This window comes from Salvelinus fontinalis, chromosome 39 (genome assembly GCF_029448725.1).
Source record: "Salvelinus fontinalis isolate EN_2023a chromosome 39, ASM2944872v1, whole genome shotgun sequence".
NCBI classification, from domain to species: domain Eukaryota; kingdom Metazoa; phylum Chordata; class Actinopteri; order Salmoniformes; family Salmonidae; genus Salvelinus; species Salvelinus fontinalis.
Window position 1 is genome coordinate 9758265 of NC_074703.1, and position 20423 is coordinate 9778687.

The 20423-nt window shown below is 43.9% G+C and overlaps 1 protein-coding gene across 1 annotated transcript in view; it reads left to right on the forward strand.

Annotated features, from left to right (window-relative positions):
- LOC129838247 (filamin-C-like) overlaps positions 1–20423 on the forward strand; it is a gene marked incomplete in the record, with an annotated part of 81689 nt that overhangs the window by 36495 nt on the left and 24771 nt on the right. The window contains 14 exon segments of the mRNA XM_055905063.1: positions 2172–2322; positions 5706–5824; positions 5973–6050; positions 6156–6318; positions 6609–6809; positions 7187–7309; positions 9045–9182; positions 9397–9523; positions 9904–10040; positions 10692–10885; positions 11058–11315; positions 11795–11918; positions 12137–12297; positions 12398–12488. Of these exon segments, the coding sequence (XP_055761038.1) occupies positions 2172–2322; positions 5706–5824; positions 5973–6050; positions 6156–6318; positions 6609–6809; positions 7187–7309; positions 9045–9182; positions 9397–9523; positions 9904–10040; positions 10692–10885; positions 11058–11315; positions 11795–11918; positions 12137–12297; positions 12398–12488 (2065 nt within the window).

Genomic DNA, 20423 nt, shown 5'->3' on the forward strand with positions numbered 1-20423 from the left:
ACTCATTATTTATTCTGAACATGGGGCATGGTTTAAGAGCTCTTGAAAATGTCAGTATGATTTCAGCATTATACATTGGGAGTAGAATACCTATAGTAAGAGTCTGTGTATGTATGTATGTATGTATGTATGTATGTATGTATGTATGTATGTATGTATGTATGTATGTATGTATGTATGTATGTATGTATGTGTGTATGTATGTGTGTATGTGTGTGTGTATGTGTGTGTGTGTGTGTGTGTGTATGTATGTATGTATGTATGTATGTATGTATGTATGTATGTATGTATGTATGTATGTGTGTGTGTGTGTGTGTGTGTGTGTGTGTGTGTGTGTGTGTGTGTGTGTGTGTGTGTGTGTGTGTATGTATGTATGTATGTATGTATGTATGTATGTATGTATGTACAGGTATGCCTGAAGCAGTTGCACCTCTTTAGCATGTACAGCCTTTCCTCCCAGAGCCACACACCCTATGGGTATGTAGGTTGTAAATTAGCATGTGTGTGTGTGTGAGAGTATGTGAATGTGTGTATGTTTCCACCTGTAAGTCCCCATGTGGTGGTTGTGTATAATTGTGGACTCTATTATGCAGAGAGCTGTTTAAACACAGATATTTTGTGTGCCTAACAGCTGCTGCAGAACTTGACATCGCTCTCTCTTTCTCTTTCTCTCTCTCTCTCTCTCTCTCTCTCTCTCTCTCTCTCTCTCTCTCTCTCTCTCTCTCTCTCTCACCCTCTCTTTCTCTCTCTCTCTCTCTCTCTCTCTCTCTCTCTCTCTCTCTCTCTCTCTCTAATATTTATATTTTCCCTTACGTCTCCCCCTTTCCCCCCTCTCTTTCTTTCTCTATATCACTTCCATCTCTTTTCCTCACTTGCTCCCATTGTCCTGCTCTCTCCTTCCCCTTCTCCCTCTGCTCTCACTTTTCTCCTCTCCCTCTCTCCTTCCCCTTCTCCCTCTGCTCTCTCTTTTCTCCTCTCCATCTCTCCTTCCCCTTCTCCCTCTGCTTTCTCCTCCCCCCTCTCCCTCTGCTCTCTCTTTTCTCCTCTCCCTCTCTCCTTTCCCCCTTTCTCTCTACTCAAACCTCACTCCTGTCGCTCACTCTAGCTCCACGTAGGGGAACTTTCTTTCTCAATAAAACATTAAACCACTCCAACATGATTTCCTGGTGGCATTTCTCGCTTTTCTATTCCCCCTCTCCTCATCCTCTTTCCACTGCGATCATAAGGAAAATACATTGTGATGTTGGACAATACAATTAGCCTTTAGTTCCATCAGAGCTGCTGCTTTTGATTCCACTGCCCTGGTTTTCTCGGTCCTTTCACCAGCCTGTTGTTTTACATCAACTTTACAGGCAGAGAGAGAGGCTTAGGCTTTATGTCTATTTCATGTCTTTCTTTGTTGTGCTTTCAATTGAAGTAAGTTCTTTGTCCTCGGGTTAGTAGTTATTAATACAATATTTATTGTAACGCTATTAAATCATGCTTTGATTCTGTGTTAGGAGAAACAGGAAGTGATGTGATAACCTTTGACCCCTGTGTGTGCGGCACCTCTTCCTGTCCCCCTCTTCTTATTAAATCAGGCTTTGATTGTGTACAGAGAGGAAGAGGAAGAGAGAGGCCCAACTTGGTGGAAAATCCGTCTCCCTCCAGCAGGAGGTGTTTTTTCATTGTTTCGCCCACCAATCAAGGAGTTTTTGTATGGAGGTCAATGAGAGAGTGCTACATTTTGTCAACAAAAAAATTCATGGCTTGTTTGCTACGTGATGTTTATTTGATCAAATAGAAGTTTCGTAATTCTTAAGTTGTTTTGAGTGTACTAATATAAGTAGGAAACATGACATCACGTCAACATGATATCGGAGTTGCCTCGAGATGGCTATGCATATTCATGGCATGAGGCTAGTAGCATAGCGTCTCTCTCCATTGAATACAGGTTGTTGAAGTCAACAATCCTCATCGAATATTCAGAAAAGGATTACAATAATGAGATGTATCGACCAATCCAAAAATAGGATAGGCTGGAGTTAGACAGCCCACCGTGCCGCTTTGTGGACATCGACTCCCATTGTTAGACGTGTATCTTGTATCTCGTGAGTATATCCATAGAAAAACAGGATGTGATGATAACCTTTGACCCTGTGCACCGTCTATTGTCTTCTCCCTCTCTGTAGGTGATAGCCCCTGAGGAAATAGTGGATCCCAATGTGGACGAGCACTCGGTGATGACCTACCTGTCCCAGTTTCCCAAGTCCAAGCTGAAGCCTGGTGCCCCGCTGCGCTCCAAGACTCTGCACCCCAAGAAGGCCAAGGCCTACGGACCAGGTGAGAGAGAGAGACTGGGAACAACTGACTTCCTTCAGAGACTTCTTTAACTTCTTCATCTATAAATAAATCATCTGGGCTCCCGACAGAACTGACCTCTATAACATATAAACAACTATTGCAAAGCTCATATTCTGAGCTAGTCATTTTAAAATATGGTCCACAGATCTAAGTGATTCTGAACAACGCTTTAACTGGAACAGAATATGGAAAAATATGACCTTGGCATCCCATAATCCAAACCATCAATTTACACATTTTAAGTTTATTCACAGACTGTATTTTACACCAGGGAAATTGGCCCTAACTCCCAACTGTTCACTGTGTCCTCGAAATCAGGTTTATAAAAATTATATTGTATTTAAAATTATATATGGGGGATTGTAAATGATGCAGACAATTACATTGATAGAAGCCACAATCTATTTGCAATATTAAAGCTGATCCACCCCCAAAAAGAATACAAAAACAATAATAACAATAAGTTTGCCACGAAATGAGCAGCAGCAGTACAGAACCATCGCTAGACCGGCACATTAGACGGCCCACTCCTCACTCGCTAAATGCACAATTAAAGGGCCAGATGCACAAATAAAGAGCCAGATGCACAAATAAAGGGGAATTACACTCACTTTTACTTTTCTTCCAGACCAAAACAAATGGCCTTCTAATGTAATTTAACCATCGATATGGACTCAGAACATCCAATTCCGTTGTTTCTCTATGAACATTTGTAATTTTGAGAGTGAATCAAGGAAAAATTTAACTGAGAAAAGAATCTGGAAAAATATATAACATCATTTGGGAAAAAATCACAGATTTTATAGGCCCCCCCCCCCCCCCCCCCCCCCCCCCCTTAGAGTTGTTTATTAACAATTATTTTACCAGGTATATTGACAGAAAACACAGTGCACTACTTTCTCTTGTACACTAAGGACCTGGGGTTGAATTGAGACATGTTGGCTGGGTGGGGATGGGGGAATGGAATGGGAGGTCGGGGGTGGAAGCCCCCTTGTTTTTTTCTTATCCTGATGAAATCGAATGTAATATTACTTAAACTTTGTATGTATTTCTTACATTTTTTCCCTCTTCTTTTGAGTGGCAGCCAACGGGTATATGTTTTATAAACGTATAATTTGAAATGGTCAATCAAATCAAATAAATTTGTATTAGTCACATGCTACGAATACAACAGGTGTAGACCTTACAGTGAAATGCTTACTTACGAGCCTCTAACCGACAGAGAAGTTTCAAAAAATACGGATAAGAATAAGAGATAAAAGTAACAAGTAATTAAAGAGGAGCAGTAAATAAATAACAGTTAAGATAGTACAGTTGAAGTCAGAAGTTTCTATACACCTCAGCCAAATACATTTAAACTCAGTTTTTCACAATTCCTTACATTTAATCCCAGTAAAAAATCCCTGTTTTAGGTCAGTTAGGATCACCACTTTATAGTAAGAATGTGAATGCTTGGGGTCATTGTCCATTTGGAAGACCCATTTTTAACTTTGGAAGACCCAAGCTTTAACTTCCTGACTGATGTCTTGAGATGTTGCTTCAATATGACCACATCATTTTCATTCCTCATGATGCCAACTATTTTGTGAATTGCACCAGTCCCTCCTGCAGCAAGGCACCCCCACAACATGATGCTGCCACCCTCGTGCTTCACGGTTGGGATGGTGTTCTTCGGCTTGCAAGCCTCCCCCTTTTTCCTCCAAACATAACAATGGTCATTATGGCCAAACAGTTCTAGTTTTTGTTTCATCAGACCAGGGGACATTTCTCCAAAAAGTACGATCTTTGTCCCCATGTGCGGTTGCAAACTGTAGTCTGGCTTTTTTATGGCGGTTTTGGAGCAGTGGCTTCTTCCTTGCTGAGCGGCCTTTCAGATAATGTCGAAATAGGACTCGTTTTACTGTGGATAAAATACTTTTGTACCTGTTTCCTCCAGCATCTTCACAATGTCCTTTGCTGTTGTTCTGGGATTGATTTGCACTTTCGCACCAAAGTACATTCATCTCTAGGAGACAGAACGCATCTCGTTCTTGAGTGGTATGACGGCTGCGTGGTCCCATGGTGTTTATACTTGCGTACTATTGTTAGTACAGATGAACGTGGTACCTTCAGGCATTTGGAAATTGCTCTCAAGGATGAACCAGACTTGTGGAGGTCTAGAATTATTTTCTGAGGTCTTGGCTGATTTCCTTTGATTTTCCCATGACGTCAAGCAAAGAGGCATTGAGTTTGAAGGTAGGCCTTGAAATACATCCACAGGTACACCTTCAATTGACTCAAATGTTGTCACTTAGCCTATCAGAAGCTTCTAAAGCCATGACATAATTTTCTGGAATTTTCCAAGCTGTTTACAGGCACAGTCAACTTAGTGTATGTAAACTTCTGACCCACTGGAATAGTGATACAGTGAATTTTAAGTGAAATAATCTGTCTGTAAACAACTGTTGAAAAAATTACTTGTGTCATGCACAAAGTAGATGTCCTACTATAGTTTGTTAACAAGAAATTTGTGGAGTGGTTGATAAAATAGTTTTAATGACTCCAACCTAAGTGTATGTAAACTTCCAACTTCAACTGTATGTACATGTAGGTAGGGCTAATTAAAGTGACTATGCATAGATGACAACAGAGAGTGGCAGTGGTGTGGAGAGGGGAGGGGAGGGGGTGGGGCAATGTGAATAGTCTGGGTAGCCATTTGACTAGATATTCAGGATTCTTATGGCATCAGGGTAGAAGCTGGTTAGAAGCTTCTTGGATCTAGACTTGGCACTCCGGTACCGCTTGCAGTGCGGTAGCAGCGAGAACAGTCTATGACTAGCTTGGCTGGAGTCTTTGACAATTTTTAGGGCCTTCCTCTGACACCGATTGGTAAAGAGGTCCTGGAATGCAGGAAGCTTGGTCCCAGTGATGTACTGGGCCGTACGCACTACCCTCTGTAGTAGCTTGCGGTTCAGAGGCCGAGCAGTTGCCATACAAGGCAGTGATACAACCAGTCAGGATGCTCTCGATGGTGCAGCTGTAGAACCTTTTGAGGATCTGAGGACCCATTCCAAATCTTTTCAGTCTCCTGAGGGGGAATATGTTTTGTCCCTTCTGCTTCACGACTGTCATGGTGTGCTTGCACCCCTGCAATAAAAAATAACAAAACAAATAAAACATTGGTAAAAAACAGACTTCCTTAACAATCTACATCTTCTAAAGGCTCAATCGTCCAAAGGCCTTTTGGTTTATTCTGTATGTTTATACTGTATATTAGGTGCAAGAATTATTGTTGAAAAGGAAGGTGTTTCATCCTGTTTACATCTGTCAGCACAGAATAAGTGACAGAGGGCTCTTACATCTCCATCCTTTCCCCCCGCCAGGTATTGATCCCAGAGGTAACATGGTGCTGAAGCCGGCTGAGTTCATCGTGGAGACAGTGGAGGCGGGGCTAGGGGAGGTCCTGGTCTATGTGGAGGATTCAGAGGGACACACAGAGGAGGTGGGGCACTCTCACTCACATTACCCCTTAACTCCTCAATCCCTTACTCCTCCATCCTGAAGTTACTGTTCATTTGCACACATAGTTCTTCACATCCAGCTTCTATCTCTCTCCTTTCTCCCATCTCACCCCTCTCTTTCTGTTCCAGGCCAGAGTGATCCCCAACAATGACAAGAACAGGACGTACTCTGTCATCTACCTGCCCAAAGTGGAGGGCCTTCACAAGGTAACACACTTACAGTACCCGTATATACATACTTGAAAATATTTTAAATCTTAGTTGGGATTTCCTCCAGCGGTCTAACAGGTCTATGCGTGTTCTTTTCCCCAGGTGAAGGTGATGTTCGCTGGGCAGGACATAGACAGGAGTCCCTTCGTGGTGAGTGTGTCCAAGGCCATGGGAGACCCCAACAAGGTGCAGGCCAGAGGACCAGGACTGGAGCCTGTAGGCAACGTGGCTAACAAGCCTACCTACTTCGACATCTACACAGCAGGTAGCACACGCATGCACATCTGGGGAGGACCATGTTCATGGTATGGAAGTAGATAATCTATCTACCTTTCCTATTGAAATCCCCTAGTTTCATCAATAGGGTTGTAAGTAGATCTAAGGATCTTTTAGAATGATCGTTAGCTTTGCAATATTAGCTGATATTTATTCCTTCAATCATGATGACAAAGTACATGTATGTATTTGTTCTCTCTAATGTCCTCCAGTGTTACGTCCATTTCTGTCCCCTGAACACACAGTAGAAGGTGTTAGCACATCTATTTTTGTCCTCAGGTGCCGGTGCTGGAGACGTGGGTGTGATCATCGTGGACTCCCAGGGCAGAAGAGACACCGTGGAGATCATTCTGGAAAACAAGGGGGACAGTATTTTCCGTTGCACCTATTGCCCTATCCTGAAGGGGCCTCATGTTATCTACGTGACGTTTGCTGGGCAGCAGATACCCAGAAGCCCTTTCACTGTCCACATCTCAGAGGGTAACACACACACACAGATTTTGATGATGGTACTGATTTTTTACAGTAATCCACTATCTGACTCCCTCCCCCTCTTTCTAATCTGAGTAATATTGAGTTTTAATACCTAGACTGACCTCACTACTAAACATTTGATCTCCATAACAGACAGTGATAACCTGCCATAACAGACATGCCACCGACATGGTCTGCAGTCTTTTGGGTTCTTCTGAAAATTGTTGGGTTAGGGGTGGTGAACCCTTGGTTTGTGGGAGGACTCTGGATGGGTTCTGAGTGTTGGAGCAGCAGGGTTCTAAGCTGTGGGGTCTGGTGGTTCTCCAGAGTTACCCTGTCCTGTTCCAGCGTGTGTGTCATATTGTTGTTGTTCCTCCATGCAGCTCCACCGAGCGCCCTGCCCCCTGGCTCTCCGGTGCAGATAGTGCCCCAGTCCATACGCACCCCACCCACAGACAAGGCCAAGAGAGTGCCCCCCCCAACACCGCCCAAACCCAGGCGACCAAGTTAGTACAGGCCTGCCCGTGGAGGAGAGACCGTAGCCTGCCTGCGCCAGCCTGGTCCCCCCTAAACTCAAAACTATACCCCCATCCCCCGTGACGCACCGCACCAGGGGGTCCCAGCTTGATGGCATGTGCTGGCGCTTAGCCCTCTGTGGCTTCATCCCCCCCTTCAACCCAGGCAGCTTCCAAAGAGAAAGAATGAGAGGGAATGAGTGAGTGTGTAACTGAAAGAAGAAATGAAAGGAAGAGAGAGAGAATGCAAGAATGAAAGAAAAGGAAGGGTGTGAATGGGAGAGAGAAATGCAGTTCCTCCTCATTTTAACAATAGAGGCAGCATCATCCATCCATGTGGTTGGCTGGTTTTGGACGGTCACCTTTACAGACGCTCGGCAGTTCTTCAACACACAGAGGTCACACACTTACTGTACATCACCTGCTTCAAAAATAGAAGTACATTGCAATTGGTCTTCCAACATTGTCTTATTGCAATAATCTTTGAATACTGCATATCAAAAAAATGATTAAATAATCCCACAGACATTTATTTTTATCCAGTTTGTAGCTCACTTTGCCTTAATATCCTGTGACACGTGATTTGATTTCTTCCATGTGTGACGTTAAATTGACTTGACGATTTAGAACAAAACTAATGAGTAACAACACCCACGAATTAACAAAAAAAGATTTGAACAAAACAATAGCATAACACAGTTTTTATTTGTGTGATAGTTTCCCAATTCACTCTTTGATAACCCAGAAACAAACAATCCCGTTCAAGTCATACGAAAATCGATTGTCTTAACTTTTGACCTTTGTTTCATTTGACGAGAGCGGCCGTCAGCGTGACCGTCCAGACGTGTGTGAATCTTACATACCTCATTACACTGTCTACTTGTCATCCTCATCTTCATCCCCCCCAGACCAAAGCAATCGCTCTGTGTTCAGTCAGCCATTTACAACTTGACATTTTCTGACTAACACTGAACATGCAAATGCTCCTCCATTTTTAGCTTAATTTTAACCTGACATTTTTTAAGCTTTTTCATAACACAACAAAACAATAACATTGTTTGTCTTCCTAACCCATTTTAATAAGGCTCTCTATCAAGAGGTTTTCCATACAACTATTTAACTTATAATTCAGTTATTTTATTAAGTTGTTTTCCTTATTTTTCTTTTGGTCATTTCTAAACTTAAGTGGTCTAAAATGATGATGAATTGGGAGAGTTAGCTGGTTATTTTTTCCTAATTTCACAAAATTGCTGTAATGTTTTCTGTGGCCAAGGCATTTTTACAGTCATATTACAGCACTGGTAATTAGCTAATTGAAAGCCTGCAGCATCTTAACTCAAATTGTTAGCATAGTTATGCTAGCTATTTGTCTTTGGAATGTTTTGCCATCTAACAAGAGGTTCATCGTGTAACATGATTGTATTCAAACTCATAGAAATGATTTCAACATGTCTTATTGTTTTCATTTTGACAATCTTATCCATTCAAGCCCAGTGTTTTACAGTAACCCGTCTTTGTTCTCTGTCTAGCTGTTCTGCAGGTATATAACTCCTGTTCCATGTCCATCTCTCCTGTTGCTTCCTCCCTGGCAGCCCATGCAGACTGTGCTTAATGCACCACCATTCAACCGACTAACTAACAGCCAACCTCTGCCTCAGCCTGTGTGTGTGAGTGTGTATCCTGTTATCTTCTTGTCTAACCACGTTACCCCTCGGTGGTCCCACAGCCAGCAACCCCAACATGTGCCGGGCCTCAGGGAGAGGTCTCCAGCCTAAGGGGGTGAGGGTGAAAGAGGTGGCTGACTTCAAGGTGTACACCAAGGGTGCCGGCAGCGGAGAGCTCAAGGTTACCATCAAGGGGCCAAGTGAGTGTGCGGATATGAGTGTAGAATCTCGTATTGTTTATGACTTGCCACCACATTAATTTACTGGTTTGATAGGGGCATAAATACTCTTCATGGAATGTAATGGTTTTCAATGGTCTAGTTGTGATAGGAATGCTACTGGATGCTCTGGCTAGCCTTTGACCTCTGAGCTGCTGTGTGTGACCCTTGTGTGACCTGTTTGTGACCCCCTCAGAGGGACTAGAGGAGCCTGTGAAGGTGCGTGACGCGGGAAACGGGGTGTATGAGTGTGACTACTACCCCATCATGACTGGCAAATACACCATCACCATCACCTGGGGCGGACAGACCATCCCACGCAGGTGAAAATCTGTCCTCCTCCCTATTCTGCTGTGGGCACAACCACATGAAAGCTACAAAGGCAGTGGGCTGAACCATTAAGGGCTTTCCAGGGGTGTCCTGGAAGGACAGATGTTGAAATAACTTAAAGAAGCCAAAATGACCTGTGATGAGTCATGTTATGAAGCTTACATTCCTGCATTCCTTGGAGTTTAATGGCTGGGGGGAGGGGGGGTGGAACTGGAAATATCACTGCTGCCCAACATCAATTACGTGAATTTTACTGACATTACAGTCAATGGGGCTATAAAGGATTTCTGTTTGACTAGACCACCCCTGACTGTATGTGTGTCTATGTATGTATGTGTCTGCATTAACATGTGTGTGTGTGTGTTTCCTGCAGCCCGTTTGAGGTGGTGGTGAGTGAGGACGTGGGGTCCCAGAAGGTGAGGGCGTGGGGGCCGGGCCTGGAGACAGGCATGGTGGGGAAGTCAGCTGACTTTGTTGTGGAGGCCATCGGCACAGAGGTGGGAACTCTGGGTAAGTCTGACGGCCGTTAGAAGAGAAAGACACAGGATTATTCTATTGGACTGTTTTCCATTGGAATTCTGGCATGACTGTCAGGCAATTTACACAGATTCCGTGTCCAAGCAGACACCACACACACACACACACACACACACACACACACACACACACACACACACACACACACACACACACACACACACACACACACACACACACACACACACACACACACACACACACACACACACACACACACACACACACACACACAATTGTTATTAGTTGGAGAGTTGGAGAGATTAAAGCCCACATTTTGGGGGTCACTTGTCACAGAAACCAGCACAAGGCCTGAGTGCTTCCTGTTCCTGACACATAATCAGTCTGACCTGCCAGCTGAGGAAAAGGTCATGACCCCTGATGATTCACCTCATTACAGTTATTATACGAATTAGGATGAACTTACTCTTCTTTCTCTGTCTCCTACCTCCATGGCAAGCGACGACTAAACCAACCTGCCAATATTTCTTAGTCTGTTGCCATCTATGCCTGTTTGCCTCTTTGTTGCCAGTTGCCATTTGTGTGTGTGTGTGAGCTTATATCTCTACCCACCACTATATAATGTGTACCTATATCTCTCTCTCTGTCCCTGTTCATCCCCAGGTTTCTCCATCGAGGGCCCGTCGCAGGCTAAGATAGAGTGTGATGATAAGGGCGATGGGTCATGTGACGTACGTTACTGGCCCACGGAGCCTGGCGACTATGCTGTTCACGTCATCTGTGACGACGAGGACATCAAGGACAGCCCCTTTATGGCCCACATCCTCCTCACAGCCAATGACGTGTTCCCTGAGAAGGTTAGACCCCACCCCTTCACATTTACCCCACCGGCTTTCCAGCCTGTAGAACGAGAATAATAAAGTGACGTAACAGTAAGAGAATGGCAACATACTGTAATAGTGACGTAATAATGACGTAAAGGCTACATAAGGATGACATAACAGCATTATGAATGGCTTCTCCTTGCAGGTGAACAGTTATGGCCCAGGTCTGGAACCGATTGGCTGCATTGTCAATAAACCAGCAGAGTTCACCATTGATGCAAGTGGAGCCGGCAGGGGCCAGCTGAAGATATACGCCCAGGATGCAGAGGGCTTCCCCATCGACATCCAGATCACAGAGAACGGAGACAGCACCTTCCTCTGTGTCTACATTCCCACCAAGCCCATCAAACACACCATCATTATCACCTGGGGAGAGGTCAACGTCCCCAACAGTCCCTTCAGGGTAAGACTGACCACCTGTCTAACAGACTGTTAGATCAGGGCTCTCGAACCCTGTTCCTGGAGAGCTACCCTCATGTAGGTTTTCATTCCAACCTCAGTTGTAAATAACCTGATTCAGCTTATCAACCAGATAATTATTAGAATCAGGTGCGCAAGATTTGGGTTGGAGCAAAATCCTACAGGACGGTAACTCTCCAGGAACAGGGTTGAAGAGGCCTGTGTTAGATACACATACAGTACATACATATGGTACGTCACTTACAGCATTCTATAGCAAATTCAGTGCATTTGCAAAGATAGCATACAGCTTTGTACAATGTTGTAGTACTAGTAATGTATGTTCATTGCTGTGTGTGTGTGTGTGTGTGTGTGTGTGTGTGTGTGTGTGTGTGTGTGTGTGTGTGTGTGTGTGTGTGTGTGTGTGTGTGTGTGTGTGTGTGTGTGTGTGTGTGTGTGTCTGTGTGTGTCTGTCTGTCTCAGGTGACCATCGGAGAGGGCAGCCACCCAGAGAATGTGAATGTGTATGGTCCAGGTGTGGAGAAGTCAGGTCTGAAGGCCAACGAGCCCACCTACTTCACTGTGGACTGCAGCGAGGCAGGACAAGGTGAGATGCAACAGAGAAATACAACACATACAAGGGTCTTCACTACTCAATGTTGTAGCCGACGGTGTTGTTGAGTGAGTTCTAGCACTGATGAGTATTTTCTTGCCATCTGGCTTCTCAATGTTTAACAATCTTACTTTCTTTTTTCCACTCCACTTTTCATCCCCTTCCTGAATACCCTAATCCTGGACCCCTTCACTCCCATTCCCATTCCTCAGGGGATGTCAGTATCGGCATCAAGTGTGCTCCCGGCGTGGTCGGTCCGGCAGAGGCTGACATCGACTTTGACATCATCAAGAATGACAACGACACGTTCACAGTGAAGTACATGCCCCCCGGCCCCGGACGCTACACCATCATGGTGCTGTTCGCTGACCACGTGAGAGAAAGAGAAACTACACCGCCATTTTGGATTTTTAGCTTCATTATTTTGAAACCAAACAATAACAATGACCTTCCCACTTTGACCCTTGACACAGGAAATACCAATCAGCCCTTTCAGGATCAAGGTGGACCCCTCCCATGACGCTAACAAGGTGAGGGCGGAGGGACCCGGACTCAACAAGACAGGTGAGACTTCTAGTAACCATGACAACAAGCCGCCGACATGGCCAATAGAGCAAAATCACATACAACTATGATACTAATAATCATCAAATTCAAAACAAATTTATTTATATAGCCCTTTTTACATCAGCTGATATCTCAAAGTGCTGCACAGAAACCCAGCCTAAAACCCCAAACAGCAAGCAATGCAGGTGTAGAAGCACGGTGGCTAGGAAAACCTCCCTAGACAGGCCAAAACCTAGGAAGAAACCTAGAGAGGAACCAGGCTATGAGGGGTGGTCTGGTCAGCAGCATGGTCAAATAATAATAATCACAGTAGTTGTCGAGGGTGCAACAGGTCAGCACCTCAGGAGTAAATGTCAGTTGGCTTTTCATATCCGATCATTGAGAGTATCTCTACCGCTCCTGGTGTCTCTAGAGAGTTGAAAACAGCAGGTCTGAGACAGGTAGCACGTCCGGTGAACAGGTCAGGGTTCCATAGCCGCAGGCAGAACAGTTGAAACTGGAGCAGCAGCATGGCTAGGTGGACTGGGGAAAGCAAGGAGTCATCATGCCAGGTAGTCCTGAGGCATGGTCCTAGGGCTCAGGTCCCCCGAGATAGAGAAAGAAAGAAAGAGAGAATTAGAGAGAGCATACTTAAATTCACACAGGATACTGGAGAAATACTCCAGATATAACAGACTGACCCTAGCCCCTCGACACATAAACTACTGCAGCATAAATACTGGAGGCTGGGACAGGAGGGGTCAGGAGACACTGTGGCCCCATCCGATGATACCCCCGGACAGGGCCAAACAGGCAGGATATAACCCCACCCACTTTGCCAAAGCACAGCCCCCACACCAATAGAGGGATATCTTCAACCACCAACTTACCATCCTGAGACAAGGCTGAGTATAGCCCACAAAGATGTCCGCCACGGCACAACCCAAGGGGGGGCGCCAACCAAGACAGGAAGACCACGTCAGTAACTCAACCCACTCAAGTGACTCACCCCTCCTAGTTTTGTTTGTATGAAAATTCTTATAAATTCCTTTTTAACCTTTCACGAGCCTCTACCCCGGGTCCGGGAGCACCCCCCCCCCCCCCCCCCCCCCCCCCCACACTGATTAGCATCGCTAGCATAGCGTCACAATTAAATAGTAGCATCTAAATATCATTCAATCACAAGTCCAAGACACCAAATGAAAGATACAGATCTTGTGATTCAAGCCATCATCTCTGATTCTTAAAATGTTTTACAGGGAAGACACAATATGTAAATCTATTAGCTAACCACGTTAGCAAAAGACAACAATTTTCTTTGTCCACCATTTTTTCTCTCCACCAGTAGCTATCACCAATTCGGCTAAACTAAGATATTGATAGCCACTAACCAAGAAAAAACCTCATCAGATGACAGTCTGATAACATATTTATTGTATAGGATAGGTTTTGTTAGAAAAATGTGCATATTTCAGGTATAAATCATAGTTTGCCATTGCAGCCACCATCACAAATCTCACCAAAGCGACTAGAATTACTACAGAGAGCAACGTGTTTTACCAATTTACTCATCATAAAACATTTCTTAAAAATACACAGCACATAGCAATGGAAAGACACAGATCTTGTGAATTCAGACAATATTTCAGATGTTCTAAGTGTTTTACAGCGAAAACACAATAAATCGTTATATTAGCATACCACATGTGCAAACGTTACCAGAGCATTGATTCAAGCCAAAGAGAGCGATAACGTAATCATCGCCAAAATATATTAATTTTTTCACTAACCTTCTCAGAATTCTTCCGATGACACTCCTGTAACATCATATTACAACATACATATAGAGTTTGTTCGAAAATGTGCATATTTAGCCATAAAAAAACGTGGTTATACAATGACAATACTAGCAAAACTAGCCTGAAAATGTCGGTCGCCCTCTTTCACAGTGATCTTGTCTCATGGATATCTATTCATAAACTTGACAAAAAAAATATAAGTTGGACAGCTATCGAAAGACAAATTAGTTCTTTATGCAATCGCGGAATTACATTTCTAAAATTATCCTTACTGTGCAATACAGGGTTCGCCAAGCGAAGCTATAGCAAACAAGATGGCGGAACGTGCGTTTAACATTTTTCTACAGAACAACGATTTATCATCTTAAATATTTCTTACTATGAGGTGATCTTCCATCAGTATCTTGGGCAATGTATCCTTTCTTGGGTCTAATCTTCATTTGGTCGAAAGATGTCCTCTGTCCGTCGAAATGCCCACTAACGTTCGACCGGGACCCCGAAACGTGCCCGGTGCTTGAAAGTGCATAACAAAGCAATGCCTCAAAATCGCACTAAACGGATCTAAATTGCTATAAAACGGTTCAAATTAACTACCTTATGATGCTGTTAACACCTATAACGGGTAAAAACATGACCAGAGAAATATTACTGGCTAAACAACAGGTTGGAAGGAGGCGAGTCCGATGTCCTTCTCGCGCAAGACGCAGGCAGCAAAGGGAAGCTACTTCCGGTATTTGGTGATTTATAGAGGGACTGATTGCGCAATCGACACCATTCAAATCGTCATCACGCACTGACACCCAGGGGAAGACGTAAGAAGTGTCTGTTTCTCCATAGCGTTTACACGGACCTTTAAACTGACTCCAGATCAGGTGCCAAGATGTCTGAAATCTGACTCCCTATCATGAAAAGTGCTGTAGATTGAGTTTCACTCAGGGACAAAATTCCAACAGCTATAGAAACTAGAGAGTGTTTTCTATCCAATAATAGTAATAATATGCATATTGTACGAGCAATAATTGAGTAGGAAGCCGTTTAATCTGTAATGCAAATTATGCTAATGAGAAAACAGCACCCCCTATAGTCGCAAGAAGTTAAGATTGTGACCAAGAAAATTCCAATGGGAACAGTTCCTATTTGGGTAAACCAAAATGTTTTTATATGTATGTATCAGTATTTTGTCTCCCCCATAGCCCAACTTCTTATCTTGCCAATTTTATCGAGTTTTGTTTACACACCTCCTTGACGGTATATATTTGGAAGAGGAAGAGCACCAGTAAGCCAGTAACGCGGCCCCTGTAATAGGGTTAGAGGCAGAGAATGGCTAGGCAGAGACTGCAAGGGCGGTTCGTTGCTCCAGAGCCTTTCCGCTCACCTTCACACTCCTGGGCCAGACTACACTCAATCATAGGACCTACTGAAGAGATGAGTCTTCAATAAAGACTTAAAGGTTGAGACCGAGTCTGTGTCTCTCACATGGGTAGGCAGACCATTCCATAAAAATGGAGCTCTGTAGGAGAAAGCCCTGCCTCCAGCTGTTTGCTTAGAAATTCTAGGGACAATTAGGAGGCTTGCGTCTTGTGACCGTGGCGTACATATAGGTATGTACGGCAGGACCAAATCGGAAAGAGAGGTAGGAGCAAGCCCATGTAATGCTTTGTAGGTTAGTAGTAAAACCTTGAAATCAGCCCTTGCCTTAACAGGAAGCCAGTGTAGGGAGGCTAGCACTGGAGTAATACGATCACATTTTTTGGTTCTAGTCAGGATTCTAGCAGCCGTATTTAGCACTAACTGAAGTTTATTTGGTGCTTTATCCGGGTAGTCGGAAAGTAGGGCATTGCAGTAGTCTAACCTAGAAGTAACAAAAGCAGGGATACATTTTTCTGCATCAATTTTGGACAGAAAATTTCTGATTTTTGCAATGTTACGCAGATGGAAAAAAGCTGTCGTTGTAACAATCTTGATATGTTCGTCAAAAGAGAGATCAGGGTCCAGAGTAACGCCGAGGTCCTTCACAGTTTTATTTGAGACGACTGTACAACCATCAAGATTAATTGTCAGATTCAACAGAAGATCTCTTTGTTTCTTGGGACCTAGAACAAGCATCTCTGTTTTGTCCGAGTTTAAAAGTAGAAAGTTTGCAGCCATCCACTTCCTTATGTCTGAAACACAGGCTTCCAGCGAGGGCAATTTTGGGGCTTCACCATGTTTCATTGAAATGTACAGCTGTGTGTCATCCGCATAGCAGTGAAAGTTAACAGTATGTTTTCGAATAACATCCCCAAGAGGTAAAATATATAGTGAAAACAATAGTGGTCCTAAAACGGAACCTTGAGCAACACCGAAATGTTCAGTTGATTTGTCAGAGGACAAACCATTCACAGAGACAAACTGATATCTTTCCGACAGATAAGATCTAAACCAGGCCAGAACTTGTCCGTGTAGACCAATTTGGGTTTCTAATCTCTCCAAAAGAGTGTGGTGATCGATGGTATCAGAAGCAGCACTAAGGTCTAGGAGCACGAGGACAGATGCAGAGCCTCGGTCTGACGCCATTAAAAGGTAATTTACCACCTTCAGAAGTGCAGTCTCATGCTATGATGGGGTCTAAAACCAGACTGAAGCATTTCGTATACATGGTTTGTCTTCAGGAAGGCAGTGAGTTGCTGTGCGACAGCTTTTCAATTTTTTTTTGAGAGGAATGGGAGATTCGATATAGGCCGATTAGTTTTTTATATTTTCTGGGTCAAGGTTTGGCTTTTTCAAGAGAGGCTTTATTACTGCCTCTTTTAGTGAGTTTGGTACACATCCGGTGGATAGAGAGCCGTTTATTATGTTCAACATAGGAGGGCCAAGCACAGGAAGTGTAACGGCTTTCTTCCAGGGGTGAAGGAGAGGACCAAAGTGCAGCGCGGCTAGTGTTCAACATGTTTAATTAAAGAACAAGTGAAACACTACAAACAACATACAAAATAACAAATGTGAAAAAACCGAGACAGACCTATCTGGTGCAGACAAAACACAGAGACAGGAAACAACCACCCACAATCCCCAACACAAAACAAGCCACCTTTATATGATTCTCAATCAGGGACAACGATTGACAGCTGTCTCTGATTGAGAACCATATTAGGCTGAACACAGAAACAGACGAACTAGACACACAACATAGAATTCCCACCCAGCTCACGTCCTGACCAACACTAAACAAGCAAAACACATAAAAACTCTGGTCAGGACGTTACAGGAAGCAGTTCTTTCAGTAGTTTAGTTGGAATAGGGTCCAGTATGCAGCTAGAAGGTTTAGAGGCCATGATTACTTTCATCATTGTGTCAAGAGATATAGTACTAAAACACTTCAGTGTCTGCCTTGATCCTAGGTCCTGACAGAGTTGTGCAGACTCAGGACAGCTTAGCTTTGGAGGAATACGCAGATTTAAAGAGGGGCCTGTAATTTGCTTTCTAATGATCATGATCTTTTCCTCAAAGAAGTTTATGAATGTATTAATGCTGAAGTGAAAGCCATCCTCTCTTGGGGAATGCTTCTTTTTAGTTAGCTTTGTGACAGTATCAAAAAGACATTTCGGATTGTTCTTATTTTCCTCAATTAGGTTGGAAAATTAGGATGATCGAGCAGCAGTGAGGGCTCTTTGATACTGCAAGGTACTGTCTTTCCAAGCTAGTCGGAAGACTTCCAGTTTGGTGGGTCGCCATTTCCATTCCAATTTTCTGGAAGCTTGCTTCAGAGCTCGGGTATTTTCTGTATACCAGGGAGCTAGTTTCTTATGACAAATATTTTTAGTTTATAGGGGTGCAACTGCATCTAGGGTATTGCACAAGGTTAAATTGAGTTCCTCAATTAGGTGGTTAACTGATTTTTGTCCTCTGACGTCCTCGGGTAGGCAGAGGGAGTCTGGAAGGGCATCAATGAATCATTGGGTTGTCTGAGAATTTATAGCACAACTTTTGATGCTCCTTGGTTGGGGTCTGAGCAGATTATTTGTTGCGATTGCAAACGTAATAAAATGGTGGTCCGATAGTCCAGGATTATGAGGAAAAATATTAAGATCCACAACATTTCTTCCATGGGACAAAACGGTCCAGAGTATGACTGTGGCAGTGAGTCCAGAGTATGACTGTGGCAGTGAGTAGGTCCGGAGACATGTTGGACAAAACCCACTGAGTCGATGATGGCTCCGGATGCCTTTTGGAGTGGGCCTGTGGACTTTTCCATGTGAATATTAAAGTCACCAAAAATGTGAATATTATCTGCTATGACTACAAGGTCCGATAGGAATTCAGGGAACTCAGTGAGGAACGCTGTATATGGCCCCGGAGGCCTGTAAAGAGTAGCTATAAAAAGTGATTGAGTAGGCTGCATAGATTTCATGACTAGAAGCTCAAAAGATGAAAACGTCGTTTTTTTTTTGTAAATTGAAATTTGCTATTGTAAATGTTAGCAACACCTCCGCCTTTGCGGGATGCGCGGGGGATATGGTCACTAGTGTAACCAGAAGGTGAGGCCTCATTTAACACAGTAAATTCATCAGGCTTAAGCCATGTTTCAGTCAGGACAATCACATCAAGATTATGATCAGTGATTAGTTCATTGACTATAACTCCCTTGGAAGTGAGGGATCTAACATTAAGTAGCCCTATTTTGAGATGTGAGGTATCACGATCTCTTTCAATAATGGCAGGAATGGAGGAGGTCTTTATTCTAGTGAGATTGCTAAGGCGAACACCGCCATGTTTAGTTTTGCTCAACCTAGGTCAAGGCACAGACACGGTCTCAATGGGGATAGCTGAGCTGACTACACTGACTGTGCTAGTGGCAGACTCCACTAAGCTGGCAGGCTGGCTAATAGCCTGCTGCCTGGCCTGCACCCTATTTCATTGTGGAGCTAAGGGAGTTAGAGCCCTGTCTATGTTCATAGATAAGATGAGAGCACCCCTCCAGCTAGGATGGAGTCCGTCACTCCCCAGCAGGCCAGGCTTGGTCCTGTTTGTGGGTGTGTCCCAGAAAGAGGGCCAATTATCTACAAATTCTATCTTTTGGGAGGGGCAGAAAACAGTTTTCAACCAGCGATTGAGTTGTGAGACTGCTGTAGAGCTCATCACTCCGCCTAACTGGGAGGGGGCCAGAGACAATTACTCGATCCCGACACATCTTTCTAGCTGATTTACATGCTGAAGCTATGTTGCGCTTGGTGACCTCTGACTGTTTCATCCTAACATCGTTGGTGCCGACGTGGATAACAATATCCCTATACTCTCTACACTCGCCAATTTTAGCTTTAGCCAGCACCATCTTCAGATTAGCCTTAACGTCGGTAGCCCTGCCCCCTGGTAAACAGTGTATGAAAGCTGGATGATTCGTTTTAAGTCTAATACTGCGGGTAATGGAGTCGCCAATGATTAGGGTTTTCAATTTGTCAGAGCTAATGGTGGGAGCCTTCGGCGTCTCAGACCCCGTAACGGGAGGAGTACAGACCAGAGAAGGCTCGGCCTCAGACTCCGACTCGCTTAATGGGGAGAACCGGTTGAAAGTTTCTGTCGGCTGAATGAGCGACACCGGTTGAGCATTCCTACAGCATTTCCCTCCAGAAGCCATGAGAAAGTTGTCCGGCTGCGGGGACTGTGCGAGGGGATTTATACTACTATCTGTACCTACTGGTGGCACAAGCTGTTTCATCCTTTCCTACACTGAAATGAACCTTGCCTAACGATTGCGTCTGAAGCTGGGCTTGCAGCACAGCTATCCTCGCCGTAAGGTGATCGTTCTCCTGTATATTATGAGTACAGCGACTGCAATTAGAAGGCATCATGTTAATGTTACTACCTAGTTTCGGCTGTTGGAGGTCTTGACGAACCATGTCCAGATAAAGCGTCCAGAGTGAAAAAGTTGAATGAAAAAAAAAGTTGAGTGAGGGAAAAACAAAAAATATAAACGGTAATTAAAAAGTAAAAACCGTAAAGTTGTCAGGTAGCAAAGTAAGGTTAGCAACAAAACACACAGCAGCACGTAAACAAGTCTGCAAGTTGTGACCGGAAATGATGTCCTTTAGAGATACAAAGTAATGGATAACAATGTGACTTTAGAGATACAAAGTAATGGATAACAATGTGACTTTAGAGATACAAAACAATGGAT